Source organism: Megachile rotundata, chromosome 3 (assembly GCF_050947335.1).
Source record: "Megachile rotundata isolate GNS110a chromosome 3, iyMegRotu1, whole genome shotgun sequence".
Lineage (NCBI taxonomy): Eukaryota > Metazoa > Arthropoda > Insecta > Hymenoptera > Megachilidae > Megachile > Megachile rotundata.
In genome coordinates, this window is record NC_134985.1 from 20,191,969 (window position 1) to 20,215,167 (window position 23,199).

The 23,199-nt window shown below is 39.8% G+C and overlaps 5 protein-coding genes across 5 annotated transcripts; 4 read left to right on the top strand and 1 right to left on the bottom strand.

Moving 5' to 3' along the window:
* The first annotated feature begins 5 nt into the window (after window positions 1-5).
* LOC105663217 (uncharacterized) lies at window positions 6-3,356 on the top strand. The gene is made up of 4 exons (XM_012290835.2): window positions 6-186; window positions 372-570; window positions 826-881; window positions 937-3,356. The coding sequence occupies exons 2-4, from the start codon at window positions 547-549 to the stop codon at window positions 2,417-2,419; spliced, it is 1,563 nt and encodes a 520-aa protein (XP_012146225.2). The 5' UTR covers window positions 6-186; window positions 372-546; the 3' UTR covers window positions 2,420-3,356.
* A 134-nt stretch (window positions 3,357-3,490) lies between these two features.
* On the top strand, window positions 3,491-4,486 carry LOC100878713 (uncharacterized). Its single transcript, XM_012290836.2, has 3 exons — window positions 3,491-3,902; window positions 3,974-4,026; window positions 4,152-4,486. Exons 1-3 carry the CDS (start codon window positions 3,885-3,887, stop codon window positions 4,276-4,278), a joined length of 198 nt encoding a protein of 65 aa, XP_012146226.1. The 5' UTR covers window positions 3,491-3,884; the 3' UTR covers window positions 4,279-4,486.
* Window positions 4,487-4,583: 97 nt separating this feature from the next.
* On the top strand, window positions 4,584-6,831 carry LOC105663221 (uncharacterized). Its single transcript, XM_076529985.1, has 3 exons — window positions 4,584-5,139; window positions 5,744-5,799; window positions 5,947-6,831. Exons 1-3 carry the CDS (start codon window positions 5,137-5,139, stop codon window positions 6,551-6,553), a joined length of 666 nt encoding a protein of 221 aa, XP_076386100.1. The 5' UTR covers window positions 4,584-5,136; the 3' UTR covers window positions 6,554-6,831.
* An 82-nt stretch (window positions 6,832-6,913) lies between these two features.
* On the bottom strand, window positions 6,914-9,824 carry LOC105663218 (uncharacterized). The gene is made up of 3 exons (XM_076529986.1): window positions 9,666-9,824; window positions 9,244-9,305; window positions 6,914-8,009 (listed from the first exon to the last, which is right to left on the bottom strand). Exons 1-3 carry the CDS (start codon window positions 9,678-9,680, stop codon window positions 7,619-7,621), a joined length of 468 nt encoding a protein of 155 aa, XP_076386101.1. The 5' UTR covers window positions 9,681-9,824; the 3' UTR covers window positions 6,914-7,618.
* Window positions 9,825-16,581: 6,757 nt separating this feature from the next.
* LOC105663222 (uncharacterized) lies at window positions 16,582-22,192 on the top strand. The gene is made up of 4 exons (XM_076529984.1): window positions 16,582-16,840; window positions 17,539-17,588; window positions 17,683-18,006; window positions 18,685-22,192. The coding sequence occupies exons 1-4, from the start codon at window positions 16,829-16,831 to the stop codon at window positions 19,421-19,423; spliced, it is 1,125 nt and encodes a 374-aa protein (XP_076386099.1). The 5' UTR covers window positions 16,582-16,828; the 3' UTR covers window positions 19,424-22,192.
* The last annotated feature ends 1,007 nt before the right edge of the window (window positions 22,193-23,199 follow it).

The following is a 23,199-nucleotide window of genomic DNA, read 5'->3' on the forward strand; positions in this document are numbered from 1 at the left end:
ACTGCCAGTCATTCTTGACCGCGCTTTTATCAACATTGCAAACATCGTACTTTCAAACATTATTCTTCCAAAACTACCCTTCAAATATTTTAACCATCGTGCTCTCATTAACTGTCTATTTTCACTACTGTCTATATAAATTCACTAACAATTCGGGACAATTTCGATAAGTGTACACCCCATCACGTAAGAATCTGCTGCATGAACTTTTCAAATTTCACAAAAGTATTTCCAATAGCGTCACAAAGAGAACGCCGCGAATTAATCGAATATTTCAGTCACATACGTATCAGAGAAGATGATAGTGTGGCGGGTTTCAATTGCTCGCGACTCGACCAGAATAGGTAACATCATTTTCTTTTTCTTGTCAGAGAAAACCGACAGCGCCAGTGGCACGTGTGCAAGCAAAACAATGTTGTCGAGTCCAGTTTAACAGCGCTTGCGATAGCGGCTCCTTGGGAACCTTTAAAAGACGTCGTCGATGGACATCAATCCCCATAGTTGGATCTTTCGAGTGATCTAGTGAGACCTGACGCGATCAGCGAGATGAGGATCGCGCGTGTGGTCACGGTGAGTGAATCGATTATTCGATGTGGCACTGGAGAATCGGTCGAATTTATTACGAAGACTCTTGGAATATGCAGCGAGTGATGGCTATGAAAATTTTTGTCGGTTGAGGTGAACATTTGTGATATTCAGTTATGGTGGATCAATCAATTTTATTGTAAAGAATAGTGATGGTTTTAAAGTTCTAACCGTTAATTAAATTCTGATATTTTTATCGTTAGAATGTCCTATCGTTAACTAACCGTTTGTTCATTGCAGATTTGTGCTGCGTTAATATCGACCCTGATCGGTGCAGAGACCGAACGACCCCGAAGGTAAGTAACCTCTACCCCTTCCAAGTTCAAAGAATCACATTTTTTTACAATTCAGACGATCACAGCCGAAGAACCACCTGTCTCCACCGAGGATAGAGAACATCAGCACAACACCGATAACGTTCACCACCCTCCAACCAGAGCTAAGATCCTTCAGCTCACAAATCGACGCCAGCGTGCATTTCCCCAACAGAAGACCCAGAATTCGCACCAGTCGGTTCGCCACGTTCAGACTAAGGGAGTCAAATCGCCCTAAAAACACTCGTCACCGAAGACAGCTTCACCGACGCGCCAAAAAGTCCCGTTTAGGGAGATCGTTCGACATCAGCGAAACTAAAACGATAGAGACAGTGCACGGACCACCGAAAATCTCAGAGGAGATCCACATCGAGCCCATCGTTCGTGTGACGAAGAACAAAAGCGTATTGGACTCGATTATTGATATGATACGGCGATTAATCGGGACTGAGAAGACGTTGGGTCCTCTGGTGGGTCCTTTCCACTTCCCCGGAGTGGGAGACAAAGTGTACGTCAGACTCCTGGACCCGGTGCTTCCCGATCACCTGGTGATTCGATTCGTGTCCCACTCGCCGGTCACCAAGGCGGAATCTCCGATCGGCAAGGATATCTCTCTTCCGATTCAATTAGCGAAGCACCCTGAAATCTTGCCCGCCATCGCTCACGAGTCCTTCGTGTCTCCTAACGAATTAGTGAGCTTCAGCAAACATCCTGTCGTTGCGTCTATTGCTTCGGACAGTTTCCTGTCCTCCAGCAATAAGGTTCAAGCTTCGAAGCCTTTGGTGAGCCATAAGTTCCTGGGAAGCGGCTGGAATGTACCTAAGACCTATGGTGTGGATGTGAACATCCACAGCAATTTGACGAACACGTACCAACCTTCGCCATTATCTACAAACAATGCAGTTGATTGGAATTTTCAACCAAACGGGAAAATTAAAGAACTGAGTTATCAGGATTCCTTCAACCAGGTGTACCAGCCAGGCACGGAGGACCCTGGATTGAAGTACGTCCAGGACTTCCATGACCCGTTCAACGCTTCAGACTTCCAGGCGGAAAATCCTTTTGTCCCCGTGCAGGATTACAATGTGCATCAGTTTGAGAATAAATTTACCTCTGAGAGTCCTCCGAAGTACAGTCTCGATTTTGTCAGCAAGAAGATGAGGTATCTGAACTTGGACGGAAGCGTTTCGGACGACAAGGATGGAGGTTTTAAACCTATGGAAGATCCTACTTCCAAAGGGGTTAGGGTGATTAGGAAGATACAAGTGAGGAGGAAGGAAATTGGGACGAACGAAAAGGATCGGAAAGGAGCGGAAAAGAGCAGGGCGGAAGTCAACAGGAAGATTGATGACATTACAAACGTGGTTAGAAACGAGACACGATTGAACGAAGATGACAGCAAGGAATATTTTCCTAATTTTGGACAACGTTTTCAGAACGAGTCATCTACGGAGCCTGGGAACGTGAAGCCTGTGTTAACGAAGGAGCAATCGAACTCGACTGACTCGAGAACGATATAGAGGGCTGTTCAATATTATATTTTTCATTTGTTTTTGACGAAGGAGTTGCTTTAACTCTGATTTATATTCCGTTTTATCATGTTAGACGATAATAATTTATGTACTGTTATTCCAATACGAATTTATGGAAAAGAAATTTCGATGAATAAAAGTTGAAAATATCTGGCTGTGTCTTTGATCGCAAATTTGAATTTCTAATGATTGAAAATAAAAATATTATGTTAGGTTGAATGCTGTAATTAGTGTGTTTTGTAAAGAAGAGAAATCACATTTATTGCTAATAATTTCGTACTGGCTACCTTACGATACTCTTATGTCATCAAATCGGACTTTCCATCTTTGAAATTCGTCAGAATCTAGAATCTAGTCGAAAGAGTATGAAGTTTATGAAGACATAAATCAATCAGTGGTCTTTTATTTACTTTCTATCCTAATGACGATCTTCTCGCTAATTAAATGTTAATTAACACTACGATCCATGGTCCGGTGCATTTCACGCGCGGAGAAATGCAACTGCAACAAAACGTGCAGTTTCCTGAACGCAGTCAGTTCTTCGGCTACTTCTGAGTGGTTAGAAACTCTCTGGCTGTCTGTACAATGTTTTTGCCAGCGAATTCATCGATCTCTTTGCAAATATTCTGTGTTTTTGCGACGGCGATATTTATAGAGCTATTCAAGTTTTTAGAAATTATATGTCGCGTTCGGAGGCTGGAATTTTCATGAGGAAATCGTTTTGTTGTGAACGATAATTTGATGTCAGTGAGAGAAAGTTGACTTCAATGTTAAAATGAAGTTCGAAACTTCAGCTGCAGCTGGAATCACAGGTTTTAAAAAATAACAAACTGAGGTAAAGTTGACGGATTTCGATGTCAAGATGAAGCTCAAATCTGTAGCACATTTGGAATCACATGTTTTAAAAAATACCAAAGTGAGGTAAAGTTGATGGGCTTCAATGTCAAGATGAAGTTGAAATCCTCATTTGTAGCACTTTTGCAATTACATGTTTTAAAAAATATCAAAGTGAGGCAATAAAAAATAGCAATTTTTAGCCTACTAAGAAATTTGTGACAAAATTCTGACAGAAATAAAATTAATTTTTTTGTCGAGTCGTTCTAGATAGTTGAATTGTAGGTCCTGGACAGCTGCCTAAGCGAAGAATCATTCGATACGATCTGATAATGAGAGTGAATCGATGTGAATACTAGAAACGAAAAGTTTTATAGGTAACCCTGAAGTTTATAGGATTGCATGACTCGAGATGTAAATATCCAAGTTCGGTGGAAAGCAGAGAAGGCATAGAGAACTGAGATTAAATCCTTGCACACTGGGCGGAGTTTGGTGGAATATGATTCGCCTCGCTAATTTCAGCAGTATATAAAGGTTTGACGCGGTACTCGCAGAAAGTATTCGCTCCTCGAGTGCATTTCAAAGGCAAACGTTCTGGCAATCTTGAGTTATCTCCAAAATGAGCAGGAAACTTTTGGTAGGAAAGCGCCTTAATTATTGACAAAAATGATCTTTCTTCGTTTGTTAAGAAAATCTGTTCTGTTTCAGTGTACCGTTGCTCTGTTGGCAATTTTGTTGTTGCTGCAACCACATGCAGAATCGTGAGTACCAATAAGCGGAGTCTATATTTTAAATTATTCTTTTATATTATATTTATATTACATTTAGATTATATTATATATTATATTATATTCTTTTACATTATATTTAATGTTCTTCCTTACAGAAAGAAAGTAATTATCCACGTGCCTTATCGAGTGAAGAACATGAAGCACACGCACACGGTGTACGTTGTCATACCACATTACGATCACAAGGATTCGAAAGAAGACGATAAATCCGATGAAAAGTAGAAATATATTCTTGCTCGTAATTTACAATAGAACTCTGTTTAATACAGTGTATCGTAAATTAAAGTCCAAAGAATAGTGTCCATCAATTGAATATTCAAACAGTATTATAATTTATTGAAGGAGTAGATGTATCAAATATAGGGTTAATAATTTATTGTTACAAAGTCTGTTATTGTTCTGTCAATTTTAATAAATGAATTCAACTCTGTACAGTGGTCTTTCAATCTCTCCATATATTGCCTTTACATGTGAACACTCTAGTGGCGCCTCCTCGCCATTGTTCTGTACTAACTTCAACATGGCGGAATTTCGAAATATCTTTCACGATAATTTACTACATCTACAGTTATTATTTATATACTTCTTGAATTTATCTTTCATAAAGCTCGAAAACACTTAAAAATAATTATCACCGTCATATTGCAAATAAAATTCAGAACAATCTGACAAAACAGAAATGATTAATTTATTGTTTCATGTTTAGAAAGTTCCACAAAGTTGTACAAAATAACACATGAATAATAAAGAATACAAAATAAAGAAATAAGAGAATTGTACTTTATTTCAATTTTCTTGCGGCAAATCTGAACTTTGACGGTCATGTTCACGCGTTTTTACAAAGCATATCCGATGCGGATTGGTAGATGAAGCATGTCTCTCCGATCGGCGAAAGTGCTTGGTCAACCGAATAATTTTGCACGATTCGATTATAGTTCCGCGGTTCCAAGGTATTTTCCCTAATAACGTCGTCGTTGATATAAAGGAGGAGCATCCTCGACGACGTCAAAAGACATTGAACCACTGCTGCGGCCGTTCATCTTTTATCATCGGTTATCATCATTCGTCATCGTTCAGAATATGGTAATGAGAACTTAATCTTCTGTTAAATTTGCTCCTGCGTTCATGGCTTCATTAAGTTCATACTTCAGCAACTGGTATCGTATTTTCGAAATTTTGATCTTAGGCTAATTACGTTACTTCTCATTTTATTTGCACTCGTTAATCACTGGATTTTCTTGAGATCTGTCTTGAATATTTAATACTTGGGCAATGTCTTAATCCTAGAAATTCACTTTCTCTTGATTTTACATACTACCCTAATTCTGAACAATTCATATAAAGATTTAAATAATTTATTATTTCAGTCTATTTATAATAATGTCATTAGTTTATATTTCTCATTATTAGACTACTAATGTTTACACATTTATATATACACATATACATATATTTTTTATATATTCATATTTATGATCAAGGTCTACGAAATAAATACAAATCACATAATCTATGAATCCTCCAGATTAAATAATGTATTCATATATTTTACAGACTTTAATATAAATGCATAAACATCCACAATCTTCTATTACAATGTCATACTACGATTTTATCCTTCCAATCTCCCAAACATAATAACCCTACAAAAATTGCATTGTTCATAGAATTCTTTTCTCTTTTCCAGAACCTCCTCAAGTACCTGCTTCTCATCGCGCTGAACAAAATCGCGATGCACGCGGCGTAAGTGTCTTAATACCGAATCATGAGACTTCAGATCGGATCTAAAGTGTCTGACATAGCGCGCTTTCACCGACGAAAACGAGCGTCGATCAACGACCAGCACTCTCGTTTTCGCGTCGAATACCCCTGACTTTCGCTTCCTTGCAGGCTGCACTTCAAGATCTACGTGCCGGACGTCGTGAACCATCACTACCACACGAAGACGGTTTTGCTGCACGTGCACAAGCCAGCCCCGAAGAAGCCGAAGACGCACAAGAAGCACGAGTACCACGAGAATTGGAGCTCCTGGAAGAGTTACGACCATAGTTACAAGGACCAGCACGAGCACCCTGAGGAAGGACACAAGGAGTCTGTCAAGGACCAGAAGGATCTTCCAGTTCATGGCTATTTCCCGCAGCCGTTCGTGGAGGATAATAACCTCGAACAGAAGGATGTTCTACATGCTCAGGAACCCTCGTACGCTGTGCACGAAGATGTGAACGACGTTCCGCCGAACGTTGAAAGTTTCTCTTATAATTACGAAGAGGGGTATAGGAAAGGTCTGCAGGAGGAGGCCGGGCACATTCGAGCGGATCAGACGAGCAAATTCCACGAGGACCAGCACGAGGAGCAGGACGAAACGGAGAACGAGGGGTCCAGGGACGAGTACGAAGGGAAGACGGACGCTGGAAGATATTTTGTGGACGATGTGGAGTATGAAAATAACAGGGACAAACGGGAGGGTCGACGTCTTCGGAAAATTAATAGAATTTAGAGTATCATACAGTTTTCAAGAATCAAAGTCTAATCGTAGGCCGTGGTTCCAAAAATCTTAGCAAATTTTATAGAGTTTCTAAGGATGCTGGTAGTCTTGGAACACTGTTCTCAAAGGATTATGAAACCTACAAAATTGTCAGGATCAAGAATCACGATTTCTGAGATGTTAGAAAGTTTAGAAGGTTTTGGATGTACCTAACATCATGGCCTCCGAAGAACTATCTTAAGAGTAACACTTAATCCATAGAGTTCTACTATGGGATTTTACTATAGCGTTTACTATACGATTTTGTATATATGTATACCTTGTAGATAATTGATTAAATATATGATATGAAAGATGGAATGTAAGGGGGTGTTCAGGTACACACGCAATTTATTCAACTTTCATGACTTAATATACATAGATCGTGTCGCGGTTAAACAACGATAGCGGTATAACAGCAGTAAAAACAATAGTAAATTGGTAACAATATTTACATTAATAATACGAGCGATGAATAACAACGGATGGATGAGAGACTAGGACGAGAGGTAAGATACAGGGTGATGAAGTCGATCAGCATCCCCCGGGAAACACCAGTCAAAGTGAAGAAACAGCTAATCTCTCTAAAACGATCTCCCTCGATGGAGGGTGAAAGTGTCGTGCGATTGGGGGGTGCTGGTTGCTTCTTCGAAACGTCACGACTCTTTTCAACTCTTTGTAATAAATAGTTACTATTTAATCAGATAGACCACTCAGTTATGTACGTTTATAGTAGCTATGGCTCTCATTTTGAAGTATACGAACAAAAGGTTATGGTCTCGCACGAAAGTGTCACATATGCATATGTAACATTGATTAAAATTGCGATTGAGGTAACTTTTTCTATCCTCGCATAGCGAAGACTCGAAATTCAAAAATTCTTCAGCGATACGTTAAAAAATTATACTTTCGATTGATCATAATTGACCCATCGTCTCAGTGTTAAGGCAAAATAAATATCTCAAGAGTCGACGTTTCGAAAAACCAACAACGAAGAAACCACCACGTTCCTTCTTAAAATCGAGACAAATGTAACGTTTAATGGCCACCCCAGTCTTCGTGGCCACCTCCGAATCCGCCTCCACCGAAACCACCGTGTCCTCCGTCCCCGTATCCTCCGCCTATGTCGCCACCGCCGCTGTACTCGATGTGGCCACCGCCGCCTCCGCCGCCACCGCTGTACTCGATGTGACCACCTCCCAGATGACCACCTCCGAAATCGCCGCCACCTCCGAGGTCGTGGCCACCGCCTCCGAGATCATGGCCACCTCCGAGACCACCGTGGCCTAAATCTATGGGGTGGCCGACGGTGTAGCCCAGCACCTCGTACTTGTCACCGCCTCCACCGCCATGGTGGATGTGCTTCGTTATCGTGTGCGTGTGGTGGATGGTCTTGATCTTGTAGGGCACGTGAATCACCACGTGGTCGCTGGAATTATAGAGCTGGTTAATTTTGGGTTGGAATGAGTTGGAGGGTGGGAGATATTGAGGTGATGGTTTTGGGTGAAGTTCGATGCGAAGTAGTGATGGATAGAAATGGGTAGTGATGGGTAGTGGTGAGTAGTGACAGGTAGTGATGGGTAGTGATGGGTAGTGGTGAGTAGTGATGGGCAGTGATGGGTAGAGATGGGTAGAGGTGGGTAGTGGTGAGTAGTGTTGGGTAGTGATGGGTAGAGATGGGTAGAGATGGGTAGTGGTGAGTAGCGTTGGATAGTGATGGGTAGTGATGGGTAGTGGTGAGTAGTGGTGAGTAGTGATGGGTAGTGGTGAGTAGTGGTGAGTAGTGACAGGTAGTGATGGGTAGTGGTGAGTAGTGATGGGCAGTGATGGGTAGAGATGGGTAGAGATGGGTAGTGGTGAGTAGCGTTGGATAGTGATGGGTAGTGATGGGTAGTGATGGGTAGAGGTGAGTAGTGATGGGCAGTGATGGGCAGTGATGGGTAGAGATGGGTAATGGTGAGTAGTGTTGGGTAGTGATGGGTAACGATAGGTAGTGATGGGTAATGGTGAGTAGTGTTGGGTAGTGATGGGTAACGATAGGTAGTGATAGATACTGATGAATAGTGATGGGATATCTAGTTCCCATCGAAGAATAGGCTCTTAAAAAGAATCGAGAGATCGTAGTCTAACCTTAATTATTCATTGTATGCAATTATGCGCTATGCAATTATTGTAACTCGTTAAATATACATAAACTGCACATTTCACTACCACTTACTCCCATTATACAGAGATTTCTGATCAAGCTTTCCATCAAGTTTCTAGATATTCTACAATACCAAATAATTAAACCAATCGTCACTAACAATGACTAATTGGCAATCAAACAAAATGATTAGCTTTTAATTGCAACCTTCACCCGTTTTATCGCGAAGCAAACTTTTGATCGCATAATGGCAAAAAATATAATAATACTCTTCGTGAGTTATCGCGACTGGACATGTTTACGAGCGTAGTAATCTCGTTTATCTTCGCTTTCGACAATTCCCGAAGAAAATTATTGCCGTCTGCAGATAAGTAAAGTCACGGAGAAAGTTCCGTGAAACACGTGGGCTCGGACACGGCTCGTTGAGCGCACTCGATCGATTTTCAGAAGGCTACTTCCGCGTTACTATTATTGATTTATGGCTTGTGAAGGCTTAGATACTTTGCAGGAAACTTACTGTCCACCGTGGTGTCCGCCTGCAGACGCCAACTTGAGCAACGAGGCTATCGCGAGGAACGCCTGAAACAAATTTACTCGAGTTCATTGAAGTTCAAGGCGAATCATTATTTCGGCCAAGGCGAATTATTATTTTGCGTGATATTGTATAAAAAATCATTTCATGAAATTTACTTGAGAATTTTTTCTGATTTTTACGAATTTAAATAAAAATTTAGGATCTTCGAGTTTTACAGTTTGAAAGAATATCAAAAATTCAGAGCTCCAAAGTGGGCCTGTTATTATATCCACTGGTATTAATGCAAGAAAACCAATTTGTTAAAATTTCTAAGGGATAGAAAACGATTTATCAGAGAAATCCATGGGGATCACAGGTATCCTTGAAGAAAAAGAAAAGTCCCAGGGGCAAATCCATCGACTTACCGCGAGCTTGGTCATCGTGTAGTTCCCTCGGGAATCGACTGAGCTGGAAAGGCAGACTATGGCGGAGGACCAACTACCGGTCCCTCGTTCGCGATCTAGTTGGCGGTTTAAGCCGCGGTTTTGATCTGCTGTCGGTGGTGTACACGCTTGCCGCTTTTATACACGTACGTGATTGGAGTTGGATAAGAATGAAAGGGAATCCTTTGCACCCGTTGCCGGCGCACGTGAAAGGAGGCTTAGCACGGTGTCGTTAATAGAGAAGACGTGGCAAAAAGCGCGAGGACCAACCAGCCCCTCCACGTGTCTCGTTCTACCCTTCACCTCGATCTATCGTTTTGCTCGTTTCCTCTTTTTCTGCGACCGCGACGCCGTAATTCCCTACCGTGCTTGTGGTCGTTTTAATGCAAGCTGAACGTGGTCTGGGTGAACGGCCAAGATCAAGATCAGCTTCGTAATACGAGGTGGGTGCTCTTTTAGATTCGTTTCACTCGCCTCTCGGCTCTGGGAACGAGGAGATCGATGCTGAGGACACGTTTCACGCCTTTTTATCACCGGTTTGACAGCTCGACAAGAGGCGTCTTCGAGTTACGTGTACCGTTTTTCCTTCGTTTTCCATCTTTTATTTTCGATGCTGATACTCTCGGTTTCGCTGCCGAGGTGAAGGTCCTTTGGATAACTTCGACTTTAATATTTGTTGTGTGGTTTCACAGTTCTTGGTTCGTGTTTATCGAGAAATTAGAACTTTGCTTCATGCTGTTCGTTTTTGCTTGTTTGATCTCACGAGGTATCTTTGAATTGTTTGTATGGGGTAAATTCGTAAATAGAGTTGCAGTATTTTTTTTGGGGGTTCTAGCATGATTTCAGGTTTCATTCTATTTCATGTGAGATCTCGTGTGTATCGTTAAATATTTTAATTAGTAATAATCTTCTTCGAGACTCGTTCAAAAGATTATTTTCTCCGATTTCTTTAAACCTGAAATTTTCTCATCATTCTCATGTTCGATCACGATTTATAATAGCGAAATATTGTTATGTCTATAAAAAGAAAGTATTCGATATCTCTAGACCTCACGGAATCGTGTCGATGAATTATCAGATAATTGAATTACCGTTTAGTCTAATTTCTACTCGATACAGTTATCTTTACTGGGATTATATCTTTATGGCAAATTGATTCTTTGGAAAGTTGCGATTTTCGAATCATTTATTTTGTCTACTTTAGTCGATTTAACTCGTGCTCGAAAACTCGCTTTCGCGACATTTGCATAACATGAATTAAGAATCTAATCGATAATTCAATCAGCGGACAGTAATTAAGGCTTTTACAAACATTTCGCAACACGAAGAATACATTAAGAAAGTTTCTCATGCGTTTCAATCTATTCCAATGTACTAATGATAATGTTGGGGACTTCTCGTCTCACTTCCGGTCTTTATTTAATGTGCTGAAACGTGCTTCTCACATGGTTGAAAGTTTATCGACACTGCTGCAATGCAGATTCATATTATATTGGTAGTAAAATGGAGAGTTTGGGATTTAGAGATGTAGGGAATATTGGGAATTTGGGATTTTTGGGATTGATACTGGTGTAATGTAGATTTATGTTATTTTGGTAGTAAATTGAAGAGTTTGGGATTTAGAGATGTAGAGGATATTGGGAATTTGTGATTTTGGGATTTTAGGAATTGGGGAATGTAGAAATTGGTGGATGTAGGAATTGGGGATTGTGGAATTTGGGAACGTGGGAATTGGGAAATGTGGAATTGGGGAATGTGGAATTGGGAAATGTGGAATCGGGGAATGTAGAATTGGGGAATGTGGAATTGGGGACTATGGGAATTGGGAAATGTGGAATTGGGGAATGTGGGAATTGGGGAATGTGGGAGTCGGGGTGTTTGAAATTTGGAATCGTGGGATTTGGGGAATGTGGGAATTGGGAAATGTGGAATCGGGGAATGTAGAATTGGGGAATGTGGAATTGGGGACTATGGGAATTGGGAAATGTGGAATTGGGGAATGTGGGAATTGGGGAATGTGGGAGTCGGGGTGTTTGAAATTTGGAATCGTGGGATTTGAGGAATGTGGGAATTGGGAAATGTGGAATTGGGAAATGTAGAATTGGGGAATGTGGAATTGGGGAATGTGGGAGTTGGGGTGTTTGAAATTAGGAATCGTGGTATTTGGGGAATGTGGGAATTGGGAAATGTGGAATTGGGGAATATAGAATTGGTAAATCCAACTTTGCAAATCCAAGAACCGCAAAAAGAACCTAAATACTGCTCAACAACTCATATAAAACCTACTACATCAAAGTACCTATGGAAACCCCGAACAAAACACTGTTTACAAGATCAAAAGAAATTCTTCCTAGTTTCTTTTCCACCGTTTCACCGATCGATCTAAAATATTCCCTTTCACGAAACCGAAGATCGGCGGTTCCGGAGGAGGATCTCAACGGAGGATCCCCATAGAAATCACGGTAAGTCGATCGTTTTGTATTGCTGCTAAACGATAGGAGAAAGGGAAACTGATCACCTTGCTGCGTAAAACGTACAAACAGACCAAATTGTGCGACTACATTCCAGAGGTAGGTGAAGCGAAAAGGAAAACGAGCAACGAGGTATCCTTTTCCTAGCGGATCGAGGGACCGTGACAGTGAACTCTCTCTAGATGAGGAATTCCATTCGAATTCGATTCCGTGTCGACCGTGGAGTCTTTTTGGTCTCTTTACGGGCGGAGTTAAACTTGACCGTTCGTGAGAACATACCTGTGCGTATAATCGAGGACTAAAAAACATTCGAACACTCTCGTTCGTTTGGTACAAATAGTTTATTATGAACGTCCGGTTTATATGTTTAGTTAATAGCTTTTTAATAGACGTACTTAATAAATATGATATGGAGTTGCAGTTTCAAGTGACAAACGTTGTATTAATTTATAGTAAACAAGTGTGTAGAAAGTCATAGAAATAAATAAAAATGATATGAAGTTGCAGTTTCAAGTAGCAAACATTGTATTTGTTTATTGTCAACAAGAATCGAAAAAATTATAGAAATAAATAAAAATGATATGAAGTTGCAATTTCAAGTGACAAACGTTGTATTAATTTATAGTAGACAAGTGTGTAGAAAGTCATAGAAATTGATAAAAATGTTATGAAGTTGCAGTTTCAAATAACAAACATTGTATCAGTCTATAGACAGCACGAGTCTCAAAAGTCATAGACATTTATAAAAATGCTATGGAGTAATAATTTCAAGCAACAAATATTATATTAGTTTATAGTCAACAACAGTCTAAAAAGTCATAGAAATAAATAAAAATGATATGAAGTTGCAGTTTCAAGTAGCAAACATTGTATTTGTTTATTGTCAACAAGAATCGAAAAAATTATAGAAATAAATAAAAATGATATGAAGTTGCAATTTCAAGTGACAAACGTTGTATTAATTTATAGTAGACAAGTGTGTAGAAAGTCATAGAAATTGATAAAAATGTTATGAAGTTGCAGTTTCAAATAACAAACATTGTATCAGTCTATAGACAGCACGAGTCTCAAAAGTCATAGACATTTATAAAAATGCTATGGAGTAATAATTTCAAGCAACAAATATTATATTAGTTTATAGTCAACAACAGTCTAAAAAGTCATAGAAATAAATAAAAATGTTATAAAGTTGCAGTGTCAAGTGACAAACATTGTATAAGTTTGTAGTCAACAAGAGTGCAAAAAGTAACTTCCTTTAATCATTTCAACTTTCATTTTCCTTCTTCCGTTTTTCCTCGCATAATAAGCTGCAATTAACCGAGTTGTGGTCACTTCTGCGACGTGAAATCCGGAAGGAAGTCTCATTCCGCCACCAAACGGATGGTTTATCCTTCAGTGTTCTTATTACGTTTGCAACCATTTTTGACACTTATTAATGTTAGCGTGATAGAAAGTGATTAGATCAATTTTAACCAATGATTCGAGCGGACGATGATCTTGAATAAAATGCACGAACATTATGTTATGAGATAATCGTTCTTGGATTTCTCTGTGAACCGTTCGAAATCGTACGCTCTCTCTTCGAATCTTTCGCATTCTATTATAGAACAATTTTACGAGGATTCCGAAGAAATCTCCGCTTTCGATGCTTCATAAACGATCGTCGAACACGAAATATTCTTGGCAATGAACTTTTGTGGGTAAATTAATCGATTATGGTTGAATTTATAGTCAAAGACAATTTTCATTGCAGTGAAAGAGTAAATAAATCTTAAATGGTCAATAAACACGTCTTCGGACACTCGATCGACATTCGGAAAGGAGGGTCTTGGAGGAGGGTTAGAAAGCGACCATTTATAACGTTTCGAGTCTAAGGTGACTTTATTTATCTGCCAAGTTTCACCGATATCGCAGTAGCAAACGCTGAAAGCTACATATGCAATTATGCTGCCTGGTGGAATTTTTTCGGCTGGGAGGTGGAAATGGCAGCCATTTGCATTTGGTCGAAGTCTTGGGAGAGCTGGATAGCTTAGGGGGAGTATAGGACTTGGGGAAATTTAAGATCCAGATTCTAGGTTTCGTGTTTATACATTTGGGAAGTTGAGAGGGAACATGTGAGAATTTGGACATTTGAGAATTTATGGAGTTGAAAATTTGGAAATTTAGGGACTTGGGTGTTTAGGAGCTTGGAAATTTAGGAGTTTGAAGGTTTAGAAGTTTAAGAATGTAGAGGTTTGGAAATTTAGGAGTTTGAGGATTTGAGGAGGATGTTAGGACATGTAGACATGTAGACATGTGAACATGTGGACATTTGGACATTCAGACATTTGGACATGTAGATATGTAGACATGTGAACATGTAGATATGTGAATATGTAGACATGTGAACATGTGGACACTTGGACATTTGACCATTCAGACATTCAGACACTTGTAAATACAAAACTGTGATGACTTAGAAATGAAACAAATTACAAATTTGAAAGTACAAATACTTAAGAACATAACACTTAATAAACACAACCTCAAAATCTACGAATCTCAAACTCCATCCACAACAGTAAAAAATTACTTCAACTGTCGAAAGTTCTTCTGATCTACTTCGACTCCAAATAAAAGAGTAATTTCCTGATCTACCTCGCCTCCAAATAAAAGAATAATTTCTCCAACTAAAATTCATACATTTCGTGCGTGCAATTTGCCAATATTTATGGGAATAGTTTAGCCTGCACTTTCAATGATCACTTTCACCTTCCCAGAGCGTTTCTCGATCGTCTACTTTGAAAATCGAACATTTCAGAATTGAATGACTTTCAAAGGCGTTTTCCATCTCGACACCGACGTTCGAAAGATGAACGACCGGCAACAAGAAAGTCCATCGCGTGAATGAGTTAATTGAAGGCAGGGCTGCGCTTTTTACGTTAACGACACACCCACCCGCGCGTGAATTCGTGTATGTGGACCGTAACGGCGTGAATGTGAAACCGTATAGGTATACAATAAGTGAGAGATGAAAAAAGAAATTAATTCAGTGAAACGTTCGTTTCTAATCGAGACGGGAAGAAGATGCGAGAATATGATATTTCATCTTGCATGGCATCAGCCCTGCGTTATGGGTATCTATCGCTTTTCATGGGATTGTTGGAGTTTCTGAACTTTTATGTTCATATATTTTTATTATTTATGTTCTTTATATGAAATGGATCTCCAGGTCTGTAGACTCTACATTGTCAAATCTCTAAGGTTGTAATTATGAATTACGCTGAATGTCATCGCTGAGTTGTCCACATGTACAGTCGTTTACCCAAGGCGTCATTCATCTGTCCAAACTCTCACCCATTCGAACTCTCACCCATTCAAACTTAACCCATCCAAACTCCCATGCATTCAAACTCAACCCATCCAAACTCTCATTCATTCAAACTCAACCCATCTAAACTCTCATTCATTCAAATTCAACCCATCCAAACTCTCACCCATCCAAACTCTCACCCATCCAAACTCTCACTCATCCAAACTCAACCCATCCAAACTCTCACCCATTCAAATTCTCACCTATCCAAACTCTCACTCACCCAAACTCTCACCCATCCAAACTCCCACTCATCCAAACTCTCACCCATTCAAACTCAACCCATCCAAACTCTCACCCATCCAAATTCTCACCCATTCAAATTCTCACCCATCCAAACTCTCACTCATCCAAACTCTCACCCATCCAAACTCTCACCCATCCAAACTCTCACCCATCCAAACTCTCACTCATCCAAACTCAACCCATCCAAACTCTCACCCATTCAAATTCTCACCCATCCAATCTCTCACTCACCCAAACTCTCACCCATCCAAACTCTCACCCACCCAAACTCTCACCCATTCAAATTCTCACCCATCCAATCTCTCACTCACCCAAACTCTCACCCATCCAATCTCTCACTCACCCAAACTCTCACCCATCCAAACTCAACCCATCATACTCTCACCCACCCAAACTCTCACTCATCCAAACTCAACCCATTCAAACTCTCACCCATCCAACCTCTCATCTATCCAAATTCCCACCCACCTAAACTCTCATCAGTCCAATCTCTCATCTCTCCACCCGTCCGTATCCTCATTTATGCATCCATCCAAGAGGCGTGAAGCGGCAGACAAAGAAATGTGGAGCGTTTACTCGTGTTGCTCGCGTTTTGGAAAGCACATCGGGGCGCGGTCAACCTCTTCTACGAGAGGCTGACGTTCAAATCTCCTAGCCGCAGAGCCAAGTGAACGCCAACAGAAGAAAGCGTCGATTTCCCCTGAAACAAAAATGTCCAGGTAACGGTGTGCTCGACTGTCCGTTTCGTATCGGCACGCCAGCTTCCCGCGGCCAATCCTTCTCCATCCTCGCGGGGACTCTAACGGGCTCTTTCCAGGGTTCTAGCCACCCGGTGGGAGGTAGCTCCTTCGTCCAGCCACGATTATGCTCTTTTTATCTTGTATAAAAGAGAACTGATCCGCACGGACCTCCCGCAATTTATCGGCATCGGTTGAAGTACACGGAACATCGCTGGCTCTGGCCGCAAGTACCAACGGATCCAACGGCACCCATCGTGTGTCCAGCTCTGTAACTCCAGGATCTGCTATCGGTTTAGGAGATTTTTCTGGTTGAGGCTCTTGTGCTGAGGAGACAACATGCGGTTTTTGGTAAGCGAGTTATTTTTGACGGTGGATGGGTCGAGGGTTTGTGGACAGGACAGATATCTGGGGTATGTGTGGATCGAGGGTAGTTCTGATTCAGTGTTAAATTTGTAAAGGGGGGATTTGTAACTTTGGAGGTTTGGAATTGGTACGTAATCTTCTGAGGGGTTTCGGGGATGATGTCGATGGTCTTTTGGACCTACATTTCAGTAGATTTCATGAGAACTATGTTGGTTGAGGTAAGACATAAGGTGGTACATAATTTTGTGACTGGCTTAGAGGATGATATTGGGGTTCTTTTGGGTCTAGGATGCATTTGAATAGATTGCATGAGAATTGAACAAGTTGAGACAAGACATAGGGTGGTGTATAATTTTCTAACTGACTTAGATGCTGCCATTGAGGTTCTTATGCATTTGGTGTACATTTGAGTAGACTTGATGGGAATTGAAGTTGATGGGAATTCAAGTGGAGGATACTATTGAGAGCCTCTTGAACCTAGATGCATTTGAGTAGGTTTAATGAAAGTTATACAGCTTGAAATAAGACAGTGGTTAGTACATGATATTGTAACAATTCTAAGGGATGAGCTTTGTTTATACTCAGATTGAGAATCTAGAAATAAAAGTTCTAATAATAACAGCAATCTAATTTCAAACAACTTCATTTCGATCGTGAAATTGACTTTCAATTAATCTTTCCAGGCTTTCTGCATTCTATTTCTGACAATCGGCGAGCCTCTCCTCGTTCTCACGTAAGTACAAACGATTCACGTTTAACGGACCATGACAAATTTCTCACGATCACGAATCTTATCGACGTGTACATTACTCCGTTTTGCTCTTCAGTAACAAGGTGGTGCTGGTGATCCCTCAGCAAAACAGACGAAGTTTCGGACCACCATGGAGACCCGGTCCTATGCGTTACAGAAAATCTTCTCACGATGGCGAGCACTATCATAAATACTATAGCCCACCCATTCATTATCACAAAAGACCTGGGCATGGGAATGTGCCCTTCCCTCATGGAGGAGACGATTTTGACCAAGGTCACGAGCAGGTGAATCATGTTCATATACCTTATGGGAAAGGTATACGTCACGCTATTTCTTATGGCAAGGGCTACATCCCCTATGATCGGGTCAAGGACGCTCTTTCCTATGGTCGGGGAAGGTAAGATCAAAATTTGTGTATTAATGAGGAGTTTAGGTTAAGTTTAGATTAAGTTCAGACAAGATTATTTTCTGTTCGTGGATGATGAGGACAATGTGTACATACAAATATATACAAATTCGTATACATATAAATATTGTATAAAGGGTGATTTTTAGTTAGATTTGTGTATATATTGGATGATTTCAAATTTCATATGTTTGGAATTAAATGTGATGTATTATTTATAAATATGATGTATTAGTTTAGTCTGTAGACAGCAATATACTAAGTCATTTTCTATGTATTATTTATTTATTATGCAAAGGATTTGGATGCTATAATGCAATGTACTAGTGCATGCATTATCTCATAGCTTTCTCTTTTTAGAATAATTAATGTAATCACCCGAGAATCATATAAGACTACACACTAGCTTCAGTAAACATAAACATTGAAACGGTAGTTTAAAAATACGAATAGCATGTTGTCACGTAATCCGAAGAAATGATACGTTGCACTCGAGTGTACAAACTGCATCAATTGTCAATCCTCAGTCATTAAATTACATAAGTGCAGAGAATCGCGAGCAGTGTCTGACCACGAACCGAACGTTCTACTGTCAAGTAGAAATCTACGCCCTCCACGTAACTTATACTCCTTCCACCGAATAAAAACCTTAATTCTAAATCGTTACAGACCAGGGTCCCAGGAGTACAAACACTCGGACGCAGACTACGAAGCCACTTCGTTCACCTCCTCAGGTTCAGACTACTCCCTATCAGGACATTCCTACGAGTCTCCATCGACACACTCCTACGAGTCCTCTCCATCAGAAACATACTACACAAACGCCGACAACTTGAATTACAACGAAAGAAGAAACGACGAGAAGAAGTTCTACACATCGAGGTCCATAGAAAAGAACCTAGCAGCGAACAGTGCCGTCGACTACAACGGCGCAGTGGACAAGGACGAGCTCTTTCTGTTGCAGCAGAAACCAGAATTGTACAAGAACGTCTCTCCGGTGCCACAAGGTGGCGTTGTGATGCCAACCGGCATACCATCAGCCACAATCGGTGGCAGTAAAGAAGGAATAGTATTAAGAGACTCGGTAGCCTTGGACGAATATCAGCAGAAGCTGCAAGAAATGACGAAGTCCTGGCCCCAATTTTTCTCCAACTCTGCAACCACTATGGGAAATAATTATAATCAGCAGTTGACAGGAGGTTATTCCTTGACTCCGTCTTCTAACTTCGGAGGATCTTTCGGGTGGACCTTGAACTATGCTCAGCCTAAGGGCTATGACGTGAAGGAGGAGGTCATGGAACAACCCCAGGATTTTCGAACCATGCCTATTCAGACTAACCAGTATCAGACTTACTCGGTTCCCATGAACATGGTTGTACCTTCGGTCGTACAGACGGTTCATGGCTAGTAGGTTCTTTAGACTTTAATTCGTTATGACATGCATGGAGATCCATGTGCAATTAGATTATGGGCAACTCTTCAATGCATTATGGTAGACTTTTGTTATATTGCTGAAAATGTGTTGTATCACATGTTGGGAGTATGTAGGGTTGACACATGTTAGAATTTTTGTGTGTTATGTCGCTACATGGGAGTACCATATGTAGAGTTTGACACATGTTAGAATTTGTGTGTGCTATATCGACACATGGGAGTACCATATGTAGAGTTTGACACATGTTAGAATTTTTGTGTGTTATATCGCTACATGGGAGTACCATACGTAGAGTTTGAGACATGTTAGAATTTTTGTGTGTTATATCGCTACATGGGAGTACCATACGTAGAGTTCGACACATGTTAGAATTTCTGTGTGCTATATCGCCACGTGTTGGAAGTACCATATGTAGAGTTTGACACATGTTAGAATTGGGATTTGGGAAATGTGGGAATTGAGGAATGTGGAATTGGGGAATGTGGGAGTCGGGGTGTTTGAAATTAGGAATCGTGGGATTTGGGGAATGATGGAATTTGGGAATGTGTAATTGGGGAATGACGGAATTGGGAAATGTGGAATTGGGGAATGTGGGAGTCGGGGTGTTTGAAATTAGGAATCGTGGGATTTGGGGAATGATGGAATTGGGGAATGTGTAATTGGGAAATGACGGAATTGGGGAATGTAGGAATTGGGAAATGTGGAATTGGGAAATGTGGAATTGGGGAATGTGGGTGTCGGGGTGTTTGAAATTAGGAATCGTGGGATTTGGGGAATGTGGAATTGGGGAATGATGGAATTGGGGAATGATGGAATTGGGGAATGATGGAATTGGGGAATGTAGGAATTGGGAAATGTGGAATTGGGGAATGTGGGAGTCGGGGTGTTTGAAATTCGGAATCGTGGGATTTGGGGAATGTGGAATTGGGGAATGATGGAATTGGGGAATGATGGAGTTTGACACATGTTAGAATTTCTGTGTGTTATATCGCCACGTGTTGAGAGTACCTATGTTAGAGTATCTACTCGTTTAAACTACACAATAGAATTTCTATGTGCTATATTGCCACGGATGGGAAGCACACCTCTCATTGCTCAACCTCATAAAACCACTACATCAGCATGCGTTATATTATCACATGTTAAATTTGCTCTGCATTATAATCATGCCACGTTGAAACTACACCATGTTAGAATCACCACGTGTTATATTGCCACTTGTACCACACGGTAGAATTTTCATATACCATCACAAATTGTAACATGTTAGAATGTAACATGTGTGTTATTTCACAAGTTGTAATAGCTATGTTTGATATCACAATGGTCCACGTCACTCATTAAGACGCTATTGCAATATAACGAGAGTCTACCGTATTCTTGATTTGATCTGAAATTTTTTTTACGAGTTATTTTTACAAACATTAAAATCGCACGAACTTTAGCTCTAAAGAGGAAGAAGTATCCGTCCAAAGATTACTGCTTTAAAATTATTCCCCAGTGGGAATAAAGTTTCGTATCTTTCCTTTCTCCGAAGGCGACCATTAAGAAGTTACCACTATAATTAGGTGAAAATACATAAAATACACTTTCTGACTTCCTTGTCCAATTAAGTCATCGTCACACTTTACAAATTCGGTCATTTCCATTGCAGAAGCCTGTAAATCAAGTTCATGTTCACCTCGCCGTAACTTCGCTTAATTAGAAGGCTTTTGAAGGCCGTCTGTCACCGGTGAACACGCAATAATTTCTCCGTCAAATTATCAAAGTAATTACAACACAATTACTAGTACTCTGTGGCTCTTACTCAAATGGATTCGCTAAGTGACGCAGTAGAAATGGACAAGTGTAGTCAGACGTTTTCAAACTCGATCAATATTTCAGGCTTTTTAATTGACAGCACTTAATTGAGGGCAAACGTTGTAGATATTAGAACATTTATTACTGTAAAATATTGTCAATACTGAAATTCTTATAAATCTGAAATATTGTCAACGTTTATAATTTTGTAAATCTGTAAATATTAAAAGGTTTATCATTTTTGAAATATTGTTAATTCTCAATCGTTTATGACGTTGAAAAATTATAAACTCTAAAATGTTTGTATCCCTGTAATGTTGTAAATAATAGAACATTTGTAACTGTACGAACAATTGTAGAATATTAATACTACTGTTTATAATTATGAAAAGTTGTTAATATTAAAAGAATCCTGAAATATCGACAATATTATATGAAGTATTTTTTAACGACGGAAAGTTAATTTTTTTATTGACTTTAAAAGTTTAAGACCCACATTGTGCGATACATTGATTTAATGGCGTGCAGATATTTCCCACGGTGTTCAAAGTGTTGGCCAATCGAACGGTCCATCGATCGGCCAGCTGCTTTAACAAAAAAAGAAAGATAACGATTGAATGCCACGGTCGTGAGGATCACATCTTCCCCGTTTACTTTCACTCGAAGTCCGATGACCGGCTGAAACGTTCGAAAGTCGTGAAAGTCGCTCTATCGCGAGAGGACGCGTGATCCTCTCGATCCTTTCAGCTCTCCTCCGCTTCGTCCGCTCATGCTCTCAGCTGGTTATGGGAGCCGAGGAACAATCACTCTGCTAAATGCCTTCTCCTTTCGAACAATAACTATTTTAAGCACCGAATAAAAATTAATACTTTAGCCATCCTAACCTCTAATTTTATCTAAGAATTATATTTAACCTTTTATCGAATATACGTTAAATATGAATCTTGATGTTATTTTCCATGTACTGAAACCATAAAACAATTATAGTATTATGTATACATAAAACAATTATGATTTTCTGAATACATAAAAGAATTATGATTTTCTGAATACATAAAAGAATTATGATTTTCTGAATACATAAAACAATTATGATTTTCTGAATACACAAAAGAATTATAACCTTCTGAATACATAAAAGAATTACAGAAATAATTACAAACATGTAATATGTAATGCGTAATGTACACACGTATATAAACATATGTATATGTTACAACATCAAAATAAAGACAAGTTCATAAACTAACATAAACTCCAATATCTGGAATATAACCTCCTATGAATATTACAGTAAACATTTGTTCGAATTAATGAATACAAGTGTCTCTTAAAATCCAAAACGAGTCGGTACTTCAGAAGCTTCGTGAAAGTCCTACAAAAACAAGAAGTCTCAGAAAAAGAATGCAGAGCGAAAGGAGTTTCAAACTTGCTACAGTTTACATTTAGTTCAGTCAGGTTCGAAAGATAGTATCGAATTCTCGGTGTAATAAAAGACGGCGCCTTTAAAAGGGCATACAATTATTCAAGACAACGAACAACTTGATAAAACGGTGCGAAAGATCTAGACAGAACGTGTAGTTTCTTTATAAGGTCTCTCACGCAAGCTGCGAAAAGAAAACACGCAAAAAATACCGGTGGAAACTTCGTGGTACAGATCTGATCAGTTCTTACGAAACTGGAGTGATTTCTATGTAACGATAGCTTTATTAAGCTTAGGGCAATGTTTCAGATGATTCAGATTGAACGATGATTAACTTTAAGACTTTTACTTTTTTAACTGTGCAGAGTTTTACTTTTTTAACTGTGCACAGTTTTACTTTTTTAACTGTTCAGACTTTTACTTTTTTAACTGTTCAGACTTTTCTGATATTAAATTAGTCAACGTGAACTTAACCTCTTAATATATTTAGTGAAACACGTGTCACCTGCTCGAAAAGTGTAAATCT

Bases quoted from the DNA above. Each gene is read 5' to 3' on its own strand.
- LOC105663218 (XM_076529986.1), bottom strand. The intron at 8,010-9,243 runs GTAAGTTTCCTG...CTATAATTCCAG, and splicing joins GGCGGACACCACGGTGGACA to CGACCACGTGGTGATTCACG.
- LOC105663222 (XM_076529984.1), top strand. The intron at 17,589-17,682 runs GTAAGTACAAAC...TTTGCTCTTCAG, and splicing joins GAGCCTCTCCTCGTTCTCAC to TAACAAGGTGGTGCTGGTGA. The intron at 18,007-18,684 runs GTAAGATCAAAA...AAATCGTTACAG, and splicing joins CTTTCCTATGGTCGGGGAAG to ACCAGGGTCCCAGGAGTACA.
- LOC100878713 (XM_012290836.2), top strand. The intron at 4,027-4,151 runs GTGAGTACCAAT...TCTTCCTTACAG, and splicing joins CTGCAACCACATGCAGAATC to AAAGAAAGTAATTATCCACG.
- LOC105663217 (XM_012290835.2), top strand. From the start codon at position 547: ATGAGGATCGCGCGTGTGGTCACG. The intron at 571-825 runs GTGAGTGAATCG...TGTTCATTGCAG, and splicing joins GGATCGCGCGTGTGGTCACG to ATTTGTGCTGCGTTAATATC. The intron at 882-936 runs GTAAGTAACCTC...TTTACAATTCAG, and splicing joins GAGACCGAACGACCCCGAAG to ACGATCACAGCCGAAGAACC.
- LOC105663221 (XM_076529985.1), top strand. The intron at 5,800-5,946 runs GTAAGTGTCTTA...GCTTCCTTGCAG, and splicing joins AAAATCGCGATGCACGCGGC to GCTGCACTTCAAGATCTACG.